Source organism: Columba livia, chromosome Z (genome assembly GCF_036013475.1).
Source record: "Columba livia isolate bColLiv1 breed racing homer chromosome Z, bColLiv1.pat.W.v2, whole genome shotgun sequence".
Lineage (NCBI taxonomy): Eukaryota > Metazoa > Chordata > Aves > Columbiformes > Columbidae > Columba > Columba livia.
The window spans coordinates 56,800,885-56,816,197 of NC_088642.1; the positions used below are offsets into that span (position 1 = coordinate 56,800,885).

At 42.0% G+C, this 15,313-nt stretch overlaps 1 protein-coding gene across 1 annotated transcript; it reads left to right on the forward strand.

Annotated features, from left to right (window-relative positions):
- The first annotated feature begins 41 nt into the window (after positions 1-41).
- LOC102086233 (riboflavin kinase-like) lies at positions 42-6,974 on the forward strand. Its single transcript, XM_005507938.3, has 4 exons — positions 42-601; positions 2,173-2,324; positions 3,633-3,735; positions 4,337-6,974. The coding sequence occupies exons 1-4, from the start codon at positions 256-258 to the stop codon at positions 4,465-4,467; spliced, it is 732 nt and encodes a 243-aa protein (XP_005507995.2). The 5' UTR covers positions 42-255; the 3' UTR covers positions 4,468-6,974.
- The last annotated feature ends 8,339 nt before the right edge of the window (positions 6,975-15,313 follow it).

Sequence of the window (15,313 nt, forward strand, 5' to 3'; positions counted from 1 at the left end):
GCGGAGCGGACGGGGCAGCAGGGTTATCAGCGAACCCAGACGGTTCACACCCTGCCGGGCCGGGTGGACAGGCCGCGGCCGCCACCACCCGCCGCAGCAGTAGCGGCCTCTGCCAGCCGGGCCCCAGCGCTGCGCTGCCCGAGAACCGACACGGCGGGGAGAGGCAGGGAGGGGTAGCGGTGCCCCGGGCAGAGCCGCCAGGCGCGCCCCTTCAGTCCGCAACTGAACCACCGCGCCCAGCACAGCAGACTGAGCATGTGCAAGCGGTATGGGTGCGGTGGCCATAGCCGCTTAGGCAAGTCCATTCTCACGGGGAGGCAGCTTGCTTGTCAGAGCGGTGTATATATTGAGAACCGGAACGCTCCACTAGATTTCTCCCCGCTTTTTGGTAGCGCCCAGAGCGAGGCGGTGGAGGGCGCCACGCGCCAGCGGAGTTGTTTCTCTGTTGCTGGGAGCTGCGGGCGGCTCGCGCCGCCGTCGCGTGCCTGCCCCAACGGCCGCCGTCGCTCGCCGGCCGCCATGCGGCACCTGCCGTACTTCTGCCGCGGGGAGGTGGTGAAGGGCTTCGGCAGGGGCTCCAAAGAGCTGGGCATCCCCACCGGTGAGCGGGGGCGCGGGGGGCCGGGGTGACACCTCCCGCGAAGGCCACCGGCGAGGTGTCCGCTACGGAGGAGCCGGGCTCGGCTCGGCCCGGCCTTGGCCACGCCGCGGGGCCAGTGGTCCGCACCGGATCCCTGTCCCGGGACCGCGGCAGGGCTGAAGTGCAGCCGCCGGTGAGAGCCCGGGTGCTGGGAGAGGCGCGGGACCCCGGCTGGGGACTGAGCTCCCGTGAGCGTGGGAGGGCCCGCTGACCGCACAACCGCGCCGCTGGCGTGACTCGTTCCTTCTGGGAAAAGGCTTGGCTTGTTCCGTGTTAGCATTTTTTTTATGGCAGGCGTTTTTCTTTTTTGCGTTGCCTAGAGTCTTGTACTCTCTTGCGTTACTTTCCTCCCATTCTGTGAGGTGTTTTTTCCAGTCTTTTTTTTTTTTTTTTTCTGTTGGTTTGAGCATCTGATGACCGTCACGGTAGTGTTCAGGATGTAGATAAGTGGTCACACGCACGATGTTGTGGTGTGGAAGCTTGGAAAATATCCGTTCACAAAGGGAGCAGGCACTGGGAATAGTTGTAAGGAAGGAAGGTTGATGGAAATAATGCAGAGGTTGAAAAACAGCAGGTGGATGTGGCCTGCAAAGAAATATATTTTCCTGTTGTTCATCTCTGTTTCAGGTATATAAATAAAGATGTGCAATTCAATTGAATTTTGGCCTGTCTTAGACAGCGAAATCAGCAGTCATGTTGCACCACTCATAGCAGACAAACTATATAAGACTAATAAGACTAATCTTGAGGTGCTGGATTTCTGACAACATCTGTTACGAATTTTGCATTTTACTTTTGACTTATAAATGGTGTAAAGGGAATAGGAGAGGGAAGTTTGTTACTGCTTGTGAGCTTTGATGAAAATTCAGTAACTATAAATTCTTTCAAGTCAACTTGATGTTTTGCCTGAAGAGATCTACTTATCTGGGAGGCAGGAGGACAATAATTTTGCAAGAAGTCTAGCTTCATTCAGAAGGCAATTTTTGTTACTGTAGGGATGTAGTTTTCAAAGAAAATCCCCAAAATCCACAGATACCTCTGAAAGGCAACTTGTCCAAAATTGACAGGTGACTAAATAATAATTTCATTTATTTCTATGTATTTTATTTCATACGTAATTATTTAACTTGCAAGTAAATCGTTCTGAGATGCTGTTTTGTAGTGCAGAAGAAACTTGAATGTTTTTCTCATCTTTCACCGTACTAAGCGGTTATGCTAAGAGTGAAATACGTTTGACTGGATATGTAACACGTTTTTTAATTATTACCACAGGAGAGAATGTGTATAACTATAAAATATAGTATGCATAAGTTACGTGATAACTCTAATATTACCATAGGAACTGAATATCGTGAACCTGTTTTGTATTTTATACTTTGCCAAACGACACATTGCGTCATTTGCATCATCATCAGTGTTATGTTTGTAAATAATATGTAGGCAGAGTTTGGCTTTTAAATGTTTGAAGATTCTCTTATGTCTTTGACTTAGACAGTGTCACTCACACTTTACATTTTCGAAAATTTTTGCAGCCAACTTTTCTGAGCAAGTAGTTGAAAGCTTTCCATCTGATATGTCTACTGGTATATACTATGGATGGGCCTGTGTTGGAAATGGAGATGTGCATAAAATGGTTGTGAGCATAGGATGGAATCCTTTCTATAAGAATATTAAGAAATCAGTGGTAAGAATTTTGCTTTGTGTGGAATTTTTATTGTAATAAATGAGGCAGATGTTGATCCATAAATGAGATCTATAAATTTGTTTGCTCTTAGAAATGTATTTGATATCCATATGTTTGTATTGTGAAAAGAAAATACTCTTAGTAGCCAGAGAGTATAGAGCTGTATATGAATAAAGTTTATTTTCTTCTTTCTATTCCATCATTACTTATATACTTCTAAAATAAAAACTTAACAGTATTTCTGAAATTGTGGTTGGTTATGGTGGTGATAGCTAACTAAGTATCAGCTTGATAAATGCATTGAATTAACTGGTTACAAGACCCCTAGCATAAACTGGAACATACTTATCTATTGTTCTCTGCAATCTATTTACATTTCAAATAAGATATGTTTGGGCATCTTAATTGGTAACGATTTTCTATTAGTTCTTCTCTTAAATGATGGAATCCATACATGAGGTGCTTTGGCTTGATATACAGAAAAAAATATTCAGAGGTACATAGTAATAGGATGGAGGAGTTGAGTTAAAATCCTGAGCTGTGACTGTTGTGTTTTTCTTGTTGTCAGGTGCTGGTGCTTTTTCTGAGTCTTGCAGAGCTCTGTTTTAATTGTTTAAAATACTTTATTTGTGTATGACTTTCTAAGGCATGAACTTTCTAAAGTATTAAATGTTTGAAGACCTTGTAATATTTTTGTCCTATGCAAAGAGATACTTTTAAAAATGTTTGTAGTTAACTTTTCTGAGCAGGTAATCCAAAGCTTTCCATTTGGTATTTCTGCTGCTTTTGCTATGGGTGGGCCTACATTAAAGAGGGAGATGTGCATGGATGGTTTTGAGCATGAGACGGCCTTCGCTCCTTCTTGAATTTTATCATTCAGTTTCTGTGTGAGCTGGTTGTAAAAGGTCTCCTTAAGCCAACTATTTCAATCAAAATTTTCATACCCATTTAGATGCATCAACTTAATGATGAAACATTAAGCTTTGGTTTTGATTTGTTGCCTTTGAAATCTAACCTCTGAGAAGTGGTGAAGCATTTCTCCTGAGCAATGCCACGTTTTTGCGTGTTTTGGTGTTTTTTTTTTTGGCTATCACATTTCTTAAATTCCATGCAAAATACAATTCTTTTTCCTAACATAAGCAAAAGCCCTAGCCTTTTAATCTTGCATTATACATGCTAAACTAAATGTCCTTTTTATTGGTGTCTGTTGGGTAAAATTTGAATTAGGAATATTAGAAGTGCATCCTTACAGTGAGAGGAATAAAATTAAAGTTCAACATAAACACCAACTTATTTCTCTTCCCTTAGGAAACACACATTATCCACACCTTCAAAGATGACTTTTACGGAGAAATTCTTAGTATAGTCATAACTGGATATATTCGACCGGAAAAAAACTTTGATTCTGTAGGTCAGTATTACAGGGTATCGCTCACACTAATCTCTTATTTGTCTTATTCATGCAAGTACTGTGTCTTCACTTCTTCATTTTCCATTATTAGATGTTTTAACTGTTAACCTTTGAAATTTCAGTAAAATGTTTTAATGAGGTAAATGTACAAGTTGGTTTAATTAAAAACAAAAACATAGCCCCACATCTTCCAGCATATCACACTAAAAATGGTGGTGTTGTGTCACTTGTCTGAGGAGTAACTTTAAAATCAGGGGCTTGTTGTAAAAGCATCAGTCTAGTCTGTTAGCTTTTTTTTAAGATGCAGCTCTGTTAAAGTTGAAACAGTTCATGAAACCCTGTTGATCTTTTGCTAAAATGTCTTTTGGAACAAGGAGATGGTAGTGCTTATAACAGTGAAAAATGCAACTCTGGCATGTTAAAAAAAAAGGGGGGGACGCATTTTAGAGCAGAATAATTTAGCCTTTGAAACCTTGTGGTAATAATTTAATTCTACTTCTGTGATTGTTGTCTGGTATTCTGTGGTACACCTTATTTTCACTTGCTATTGTGTTCAGAATTCAAACCAACTTTCAAATATCCCTATTCTTGTCTTTTTCAGAGGCACTCATTTCAGCAATTCAGGAAGACATTGAAGAAGCAAAAAGACAGCTAGATTTACCAGAACATCTTAAACTCAAAGAAGATAACTTCTTTCGTCTGCCGGAAGGCAAAACAGTGAACAAACAGTGAACAACCACTGGGCAAACCTATGCTGCTTTTTTTTTTTTTTTTTCCTCCCGTGCTAGGAAACTTTTGTATTTGCACTGCTTTTATAGGTACTTTGTTGTCATATGTCTGTTTTGGTAACTGAGGATGGAACCAACCGTACATGATAATGTAAGTTTCCTTGTGCTAATTCATCCTTAACCCAGTCACGCAAAAGGAGCTGAAGGCAGTTTTAGGTGCTTACAAGATACATTGTGTATCATAAAGTTACCAGTTGTTCAGAGATCTAAACACGTGCAGAACATGACCAAAGGTAATTGTGACCTCTTCTGAATCTAAGATAGGAGTTGTTCATTTAAGTGAAGGCTGTCTGGTTTTAACATACAGAATGTTATTTCAACCTCTTTTCTCAGTTTTATATAATTTTTACATCTGGATTTTAGCTAGTAGCTTAGAAAATTTTGCTATTGATTGAGTCAGAAATTTCCTGTGGTGCAGGAAGCCAATGATTAGGTAACAGTAGCAATATTAATTCTCTATAGTTCTTATTTTTTTATATACTACACAGCTGTGGTGGTTGAAGCTGTTATTTTAATTGAAATTATTTATTTTAAGTTTATTTGAGATGTGGGAAATTAATGTTGCTCCTTAGTTTACCAGAATCTGAGACATAGTTCTTCATAGTTGACAGTACATATGACAACACATGACCTGTGTAGTTTACTTCTGAGGAAGTGTTTCACTGAAATTCAGGAAATGAATGACAATGTGAAAGTTGATAAACTTTAAAGGTTCAGGCACAAAAGATGCAGAAACAGTATAACAAGACTTCTGCTCATTGGGCCTTTATGCAAAAGAGGTAACAAAAGGTGACTTTGCATTTTATGTACTGTTGGCATTTGTCATAGGAAAATGGGGAGAACCTTGGAGTTATTTACTACACTGGCAATTAAATGTCTGACTTCAAGATTGACATTTACTGTAAGGCACAAAAAAATCCCATCAACTCTCTGCACCAAGTGCGGGTACAAGCCAAGGTTTTGGCTGACCAATACACAAATGAAAGCCTTTGGGGATACATGAAATAATACATCAACATTATAGTGGGTATGGGTTATTTATTACAAGTAATTGCAGCTGGTCCTACTCTGAAATGTAGAGATAGGTAAACAGAGGGGCAATTGTCAGAATAGATACTAATTTGGAAAATGCTTCTTAAAGTAAGTAACGTGTGATTTGAAATCTACTTCTTTTTTTTCCTTTGATTTTTTTTTTCTATCCCCTGCTCAGTGAGTGGACCTAGGTAAGCTGCAGTGATTTTGTCATGTTTATAATCTTTTGGCATCAGCTTGTGATGTGGCTGGAACATTTTCTGAAATGCAAAATGGTTCTGTGGATATGTCTCAATTGTAGTTCTGTGTCTGAACTACCATGTGCAATTTGCAAAACACAGTTTCCGTCATGCAATTTTATGAATTTACTCTTTGTCCTATCCTGATTTTCAGGTTGGGTTTAAGAGAATTTTAACAAGGTAGCAGTTTTGGTCTTTGACGCAGGTATTGTCAGCATGTTAGTTTCACTTCATGTTGTTTTAACTTTGAGCAAATATCATGGGATATTATTAGGAAGGGGTCTTGAGCAAATCAAGAACTTGATTTCATTTAAATGAATTGTTCACCAGTGCTGTTGGTAGCAGAGATAGAGGGAATACAGAATTGGGGGTGGGGTGCTTATCAGCAGTTAAGCAAACTTTTTTTTAAAGGAGTGGACTTTTACCATCTAGCATGTTGGAAACTGTATTTCTAAGAAGTCTGTAAAAGAATTGTCTTGCAAGAGTGACAGCTGGATAAAGGGAGATATTTTTTTTTTTTTGCAAAGACTTGAGGAATTCTTGAGATTGTAGCAATGTCAAAATCTTATATTTTATTACTTTTTTTTAAAAGAAAAAAGAAGCCACACTAGTCAGCTGAATGTATTGCCAAGAATATATATAAACAGAATGTTGTTCATCAATAGTACTGTAGCTAGACACTCATAGCAGTCTTTAAAATTGTTTTTTTGCCAGTAATTTCATGTGTCTGTTGTGGAAACCATAGTGCCTTAAGATGGTTGTCCGATATATACTTTTCTGTACCTATGAATCTGTACCTACTATAAAAAATCACCATTTGCTTATAGAACCACTGTGATATTGATAGAGAAAAATGGTAAAAGGAGAACTTGAAAAACTGTTAGTTTGCTCTCAAATCTTAGCTGAAGTGTATGTGTACACTGAACTAATAAACTGCTCCTCGTGTGTTTGTCTTCAAATTAGAGAAAATGTTATTACATTCGTTTGGCTGAGGGTACCTGTCCGCATTATTTAAGAGAAAATGTTATATATCAATTGTTGAAGTTCAAGACATAATTCCTGGCACAGTATGAATTTTATGAATGGTTATATTTTTGTATTATATACAAATAACTGTATTTATTTCAGTTGACGTTGCTGCGCTGTACCATTAGTAAAGGAACTGTGGTTGACAAAGTTATCCTTGTTGCAGATTTCCTTTCCTTTGACACACATAGCAAGGCTGGTTGTCTCAGTCTTATGCAAACCTTGTGGGGGTGACTGCCTAAAAAGCTAGACTGACAGAAAAGAGTAGTGAGATGTTTAACCTTCCCAGTGTGTCTGAGAACTCGCCCTGCTCTGGAGACTTGTGCCTTAGTGAGAACTTACAGGAGCTGCAGCCTGAAAGCTGTGAATTGATTTGTCTGTATACTTTGTTGCAAAACTTTCAAAAATTGCTTGTTTCTTTTAGGATTCAGATTGAAAAAATTGGCTTCTTGGGTGTTGATTGACAGCTGGGTGAATATGAGCCAGCAGAATGCCCAGGTGGCCAAAAAGGCCAACAGCATCCTGGCTTGTATCAGGGATAGTGTGGCCAGCAGGACTAGAAAAGTGATTGTTCTCGGCACTGGTGAGGCCCCACCTGGAATCCTGTGTTCAGTTTTGGGCCCCTCATCATGAGAAAGACATTGAGGTGCTGGAGAGAGTGCAGAGGAGGGTGACAAAGCTGGTGAGCAGCCTGAAGCACGAGTCTGATGAGGAGCAGTTGAGGGAACTGGGGCTGTTAAACCTGGAGAAAAGGAGGCTGAGGAGAGACCTTATTACTGTCTACAACTACCTGAAAGGAGGTTGTAGCATGGAGGGTGTTGGTCTCTTCTTCCAAGTAGCAAGTGATGGGACAAGAGGAAATGGCCTGAAGTTGCACCAGGGGAGGTTCAGATTAGATATTAGGAAAAAATTGTTCACAGAAAGCGTTGTCAGGCATTGAATCAGGCTGCCCAGGGAAGTGGTGGAGTCAGCATCCCTGGATGGGTTTAAAAGGCATTTAGATGAGGTTCTTAGGGACATGGTTTAGTGCTAGAGTTAGCTTAGCTCATGGTTGGGCTCAGTGATCCTAGGGTCTCTTCCAACTGAAATGATTCTATGATTCTTCTGTGTACTGCTTCAGGTATGGATTTAACTATTCATGTAGTTATTCCATTGTAGAAGGGCCACTGTGTTGGTCAGGCGGGACTTGCCCTTGGTGAAGCCATGCTGGCTGTCTTGAATCACCTCCCTGTCCTCCATGTGCCTTAGCATAGCTTTTAGGAGGATCTGTTTCATGATCTTCCCAGGCACAGAGGTGAGGCTGACGGTCAATAGCTCCTGGTGTCCTCCTACTCTTTTTAAAATGCATTTAATGTTTCTATTTTTCCAGTCTCCAGGGACTCCACCTGATTGCCATGGCTTTTCAAATATCATGGAGAGTGGCTTGGCAGCTACATCAGCCAATTGCCTCAGGACTCTGGGATGTATGTTGTCAGATTTATGCCGTAGATTTATGTGTGTTTACGTTCCTCAAGTGGTCACAAACTTGATATCTTACAGTGGAAGCAACTTCACTACTCTGGTCTGTGTCTTGGAATCTCCTTCTCTGGAGACATTCAAAACCCGCCTGGACACCTTCCCGTGTAACCTTATGTAGGTGTTGCTGCTCTGGCAGGGGGATTGGACTGGATGATCTTTCAAGGTCTCTTCCAATCCATAACATTCTGTGATTCTGTGATCCACTCAAGAGGTGTGGGAAGAGAGCTTACCAGTGAATACTAAGGCAAAAAATTAATGAATACCTCAACATACTCCTTGTCCGTTGTACCAGTTTTCCTCATTGGAGGGGTTCACATTCTGTGACCTTCCTGTTCTGCTTGACATACCTGTAGAAGACCTTGTTTTCCTTTGTATCCCTTGCCAAATTATCTCCAGCTGCACCTTGGCATTCCCAACTCCATCTCTGCACAACCAAGCAGTGTCACTACATTCTTCCCAGGATCCCTGTCCCTGCCTGTGCTTTTGCTTATTGCCCTTTGGTTTGACCAGCAGATCTTCACTCAGCCATGCTGGCTTCTTGCCTTCCTTACCCAGTTTCTTACACCTGGGGATCAAGAGCTCTTGTGCATGTTGGAAAGCATCCTTAAAGTTCTGCCACCTCTGTTCTGCTGAGTCCCTGGCTCATCTCTGTAAAACTTTAGGTGTGCTCCAATGAGGCCAACACATCTCAAGACCACCAGCTGAGGGTTCTCACTAGCACCCCACCCCTCAATCCTTGGTGTCTCATCCCACAGCTTGTCACAGGTGAGCCTGCTATTGTCCCCCTCCCCCATCATGCCTAGTTTAGAGTTTTGTCGATGAGCCCTGCTAGTTCATGTGCAAAGATCCTCTTCCCCCTTTGAGAAAGGTGAACTCCATCCAATGCCAGCAAATCCATTGCCCTGTATGCCATGTCATTATCAAAAAATCCAAAATTGTGGTGGTGACACCAGCCACAAAGCCATGTATTAATAGACTGTCCATTTGTTTCTTCTAATGTCACTGCCCTTAGCTGGGAGGAGAAAGGAGAAAATTACCTGTGCTCCCAATTCCCTTACAAACTGCCCAAGGCCCTGAAGTCTCTTTTGATCACCCTTGGACTATGGGTTGCAACTTCATTGCCACCCACATGGAAGACCAGTAACAGGTCCAAGGGCTGTACCAGGCTAGGAAGTTTCCTGGTGGTGTCGTTAACCCAGGCCCCAGAAAGGCATCAGATCTTCCTGCAAGGAGCGTCTGTCCCAGATATTGGACCCTCTGTACCCCTCAAAATGGAGTCACCTACAACTATAACCCTTCTTTTCTTCCTTGTGGAGATGGTTGTGATGTGGAGGGTAGGCCTTTCTGATCCTGTCAACACCTCTGATATAGATGTACCTTCATTTTCCTCAGCCATTGTCTGGTCTTCCACATTGTCACAGGGGCACCCTGAAGTTAGTTTTAGGCGGACAAACTTTTATTCTGGTCAAAAAGGTGCAGCAAATTAACCAGTAAGGAATGGGCAATCAGTTAGCACTCCAGTAACATAAATACAGGTTTGAATATCAGTTGAGGAAATTATTGGGGTGCAGCAAATAAAAACAATGGAGATCCACAGTGTGCATACATGTGGCTCACAAAAAACAACGCCAGAGCCGTCCCTGACTTCAGGAAGAAAATACACGTGCTTATATTTAAGCACAGAATACTCACACTTTGTCTAGTGAGGAAAACACCCACAAATGCTGCAAGGAAATACACTTGCCCGATTTCGGCAAGGAAAATACACTTGTTTATGCAGCGAGGAACTATTGAGTAAGTTATCACTCACCCACACAGTGCGGTGAGGTAGTTCCAGTCCCGGGAGATTACCTTAGGCGGCCATCCTGCCTAAGGGGAGGGCTCTCGATGACAGCATTCTTGGCCTCCTGCTTCGAGAGGACACACACAAAGAGATGCCTCAGCGAGTAGTCCCATTTTATAATTGTGTCAGATCTGGCTGTGGGCATTCTAGAAGATTCTCTGCTCCCCCACTCTGGCTACGGATGCCCAGAAACTTCTCAGCACCCGCCACTTTGGCTCTGGGCACCCAGAAACTTCCCGACTGTCTGGCACCTCTTTCCCTCTCCTAGCTAACCAACAGACGGTTAAACAAATGGAGCTGTTAACTTGCCCCATAGCAGAAGAGGCAGGAGGTGTTGGGGAAGCAGGTGCATGCACCTCTTCCACACTGAAAGAGGTGGGGGAAGGGAGAGAGAGGGGGGGTGTGCAACTGCCACACACATCCAGATCCTCATGCCTGTTCTACAGAGGCACTTGGGAGGCTGAAGTAGGCAAGATGGGGAGGGGGTTGCCTGCCACCCTGAGTGTGGAGTTGTTTCTATTCACCCCTTTCCCTTGATGTACTGTCTTCAGTCTGGCAGTGGAAGGATACAGGACTCCTTTGATCTTCTTTTCTTACTGGTGGCATTTCCTGTCCCAGGGAGGCCAGAGCCTATCAGTCTATCTCAAGCTCCCTGATGCTTCTCAACTTTTCTATCAGCTCTCTCAGATCTACCACCAGGCTGGGCAGATCATCCACCTGGTCCCACCTCGTGCAGCTGTTATCTCTATCGCCATCCCATGCCAGTGAGAGGCTCTGGCATTCCCTGCAGCCTGAGGTATGGACAGCTGCCTCTTCCTGTGGCAGCTCTGTCTGTGTTGCTGCATCCCTTCTAGTGAGTGCAGAGGACACACCTTTGTGTCAGGTGAATACCATAGTAAGACTCCTGGGAGAATGATAACCACCAATTGAGCTAATCTCTTGAGTTGGCAGAGCTTCCCTGCCCTTCCTGCATGAATGCCACGCTTCTGGTCACCTGCGCTCCCTAGAAACAGGTTTAAATGACCCACGTTTGCTCCTGGCAATGCCCAAGCCTCATCAGCCCCTCTCATGAGAACTGCCACTTCCCATCTTGAATGCCACAGCAGACTCTTCCTCGGGTTTCCCTGGTTCCAGGAGCCTCACTCTCTGCCCCAATCTAGTGCTCAGCCATGGAACTAGCCATTGCCACTGCTGTGTGCCTTGATGACTGATTGAGTTTCATAGGGAAAGGGAAGTCAAAGGGAAGCAGGTGCTACTGTTTCACCTTGAGTGAAACTAGACTAGTATTCTTTCCATTACATAATACATCATCTTTAAAGGGTCATATATGTATACATACTGTAAAAAATAAAACATATTTGTAATAAGAAGTGTGCAGGCACTTGACAAATTTAAATGCAATGTAAATACAGAAAAATGAAAATTCACATGCAAAATGTAAAGGAGTTTAGCTATTGATGTGGGGAAATCAAACATGTAGCTATTAACAGCTGAAAGAGGCAAGTCCACTTTGAAAGAACATAGAAGCTAATTGGTCAAACATCTGAAAGAAGTATCACTACAGATACCGAGCATTGAGCTTGCATTTCTTATGGCATAAAGCCAAAATTCAGTCCTTTACAAAGTCTGTGAGATTTTCTTACCTTTTCTACTAGGATCTTAGGGTCATTCATTCACTCACAAAAGAGCCTGAAATGTGTACTTCTTTGTGGATTTTACCCGTCAGTTTCAAGAACAAATGTTGGTCCTCCTACCAACAAGAAACATTCACTCTTATTTAGATGATGTGCACAATATGTTGTAGTAAAACTGAGTATGAGATACGTAAGTTAAGTGAATGACTGCATGTATGAAGAGACAAAATAAAGAAAATACCTTCTGTTGCAGTAGTGAACCAGAAGGATGAACACAATTCACCAGCTGCTCTTCTAAAATAATCTTCACTGCCAAACTGTGAGTGAAAAAACTGTAGAAGCCTGCTTTCCACATGACTGTGGCTTTTATTTTCCTGAAAATGAAAGGTCTTCTAAAAATCCATTATTAGCCAAAATGGCACATGTAGGTACAAGAAAATACATTAATGGCACAAGGGAAATGAGGGCCACTCACAGCTAAATATCTGTAGCGCGCTCATAGACACAGATATCCGGAAGCCTCTTCAGGTATTGTGTATATACATACACACACATACACACACGTCACACGTCTGTGTGTATATGAAAGCAGAGAGACTGCCTATTTGGTCACCTGCTGCATTAAACAGGACACAACTGAGATCATGAACAGCAGAACTAAAGAACTAAAACTCTCATTGCAGTTCTACCACAGTTATGTGAGACTGTTGTGTGATTTTGATTTTAGAATAGAAAAGTTGTTTAAGAAGCATAAAATCAGCTTTTCCATTTTATTATAATTTTGAAATGAGAGGGGTTAATTTTGTTGTGAACTGTAGAAACGCAATTGAGTTTAGCCTATGTACATCTCGGAATAGGAAGGAGCCAGGATAACTGGGCACCATACACACACGCATTAGAATTCATAGCGTGCTTTGCTTTTCTCCAAATAATAATGAAAATAATACTATCTCATTTGAAGAGACCCATTTACCTTGAACAGGCGATTCACACATAGCCTTCATTCCAACCAAGAAGAGGAAGAAAAGGTCTTCCACTCTATGAAGAACACCTCCATGTCTGACAGCAGAAATGCTAATGGGATGAAGTAGACTTGAAAGTAAGTGGATAAAGAAGAACTGAAACAACATTATTCTATATGGTCAACTACACACACATGTCCCGTCACGCTACCTTTCTTATTTGAAACACATAGCTTTTAAGCACTTCAGTTAGCGTATGAGGTAATGTTTCTTTTGTGTGCCTTTTCATGTAGTGGAAACCATACAAATACTTATTATATTTCGTGAGAGTCATTCAAATAGTTTTAATTATGTCCAATAACCTACACATCCAGGCACTCTTAAGCATTCTTAAAAATCCCATGTTGTTAACCTCGGTTATATATTTATGGCTTCAAGTACACCTAAATATCTAAGTCTCAAAATTCAGAATTGATTTTTAGTAAATCAGTAAGAACACCCTGACGGCCTTGTAAGATTATTTAGCTGCATAAAGTACATTGTAGTTTACCAATTTATAAATTAATAATTAAACAGTAATTTTCATAAAACCGTTTGGTTGGAAAAAACATTTAAGATCATTGAGTCTAACTGTTAACCTAGCATTGTCAAGTCCATCTCTAAACTATGTCGCTAAGAACCACATCTACATGTCTTTTAAACACCTGCAGGGATGGTGACTCCACCACTTCCCTGGGTAGGCTGTTTCAGTGCTTGATAACCCTTCTGTGAAGAAAATTTTCCTAATATCCAATCTAAACCTCCTCTCATTCAACTTCAGGCCATTTCCTCTCATCCTTGGGTTTGGATTTAAAAACAAAACCAAAACAGGAGAGAAAATCTCAGTCAGAGAGCTGAGCCTTTGTAGTCGTGAAGTGTGCATGCTAGATTCCTGTCTTCCCACTAGGAAGAGCATACCTTTGTGTAACAAAGAAACTGGCCCTGCTCTGAAAGATTCCTGTGCAAGCTCATGAGCAGCCCATGGGCCCTTGAACCACAGAAGTGGTATTTGATCTACAGGGATAACCGCAGAACTGGTAGAAATGCAGGAATGAACCAAGAACCAAGCAAAGTGATACTGCCAAATGAAATTATATGGGTACTGAAGATATCACAGAAACTGATCTTAGCCTGATTGTGATGGCCTCCCAGGCCCATTTTTTTAAAGATGCCTCAGCTGAGACAAAAATTCTCATCTACAAATCCCCCATGGTGTCATGCAGTTCAGCTTCCCATCGCCAGCTGATGTCTCCTGGGCCTTGCACAACTGAATGAGACAACACGTGCAGACCTTGACTATGTGTGACTATCCTTTCCAGCAGTCTCAAACCTATGATGAATTCAAGGGCTAGAGAGGGGCTTAGAATCTTCCCTGGTCAGGCTCAGTGTTTGCAGGAAAGTGAACAGACATGCTGAGTGGGTCCTGATGACTGGAAATGCCAGGAGTGGCCAAGGCAGGTCTACAGGTCATCTCTGAACTTCTGTAAGCAATGCTGTCCTCAGTGTAACCAACAGCCATGGAAATGGTGTCAACCACGATGTGATGCTCGTTAGCTTGTCCTCAGCCCTCCCACAAGGATGTGGTGTATGGTCTAGGGCATTTGGGAAAGGTTGAATGTTTTTTTTGGTGTTGTTGCATTTACCTATTGTCTGATTTCTATATGCGTCATAGAGCTGGAACAGAAAACTTTCAATGAAGTGTCCAGGATGTAAGAGCACTGTCACTGCTCAGCCGGCCAGTGCCTTCCCCTTGGCCCTGCTCCAGGACCTGATTTCAGTGCCCCAGGATCATCAGTCTCTGACCCCATGATGCCACAGCAGGGCTGATCTTCACCTCTTCAGAGCCCCATAGGGCAAAAGTTTATAAAGAAGAGATACGATAATCCACATTGGGATATCAAATGGGTAAAGGAAAACTATGTTGACCTTACAGCAATCTTGTCATGGTGTGGCAGGTCGAAAAATCAAGTCAGGACTACACTGATTACTGTCAACACTGGTCCACCGACAAAACATCTTTCTAGATTCCTGTCAGATTCCTGTCAGATACACCCAGTGGGAAAGTATATAAGCAATACTGCTGTTTCTGGATGTATGTGTATAGCTGCCACCACAGAAGTAGAATGGAATGGTGATGATTATACCACTTTTCCTGTGCACGAACATCAATGTGATATAGTGGCAACAGTGAGTAACAGTTCAATATTTGCAACACTGGAATAGTGTGGTGATCTGTGTACATAACTAGAGGATGCAAAAGAATTGTGACACTATTCACCATATTTTTATTGGGACATCAGGGTTCTGAAACAACATGAAACCACACATGGAAAATGAACATGACTTTACATGATCACATTAGAATTTGGCTCCTAGCTGTAAGTAAATAGATAGAGAAGCAAAACATATTTTGTGGAAGTGCTAGAAATATTTATCTAGAAATTTTATGTTAAATGGTCTGCAACAAAGTACCACAGAACTTCTGGGTAGCCCTGCA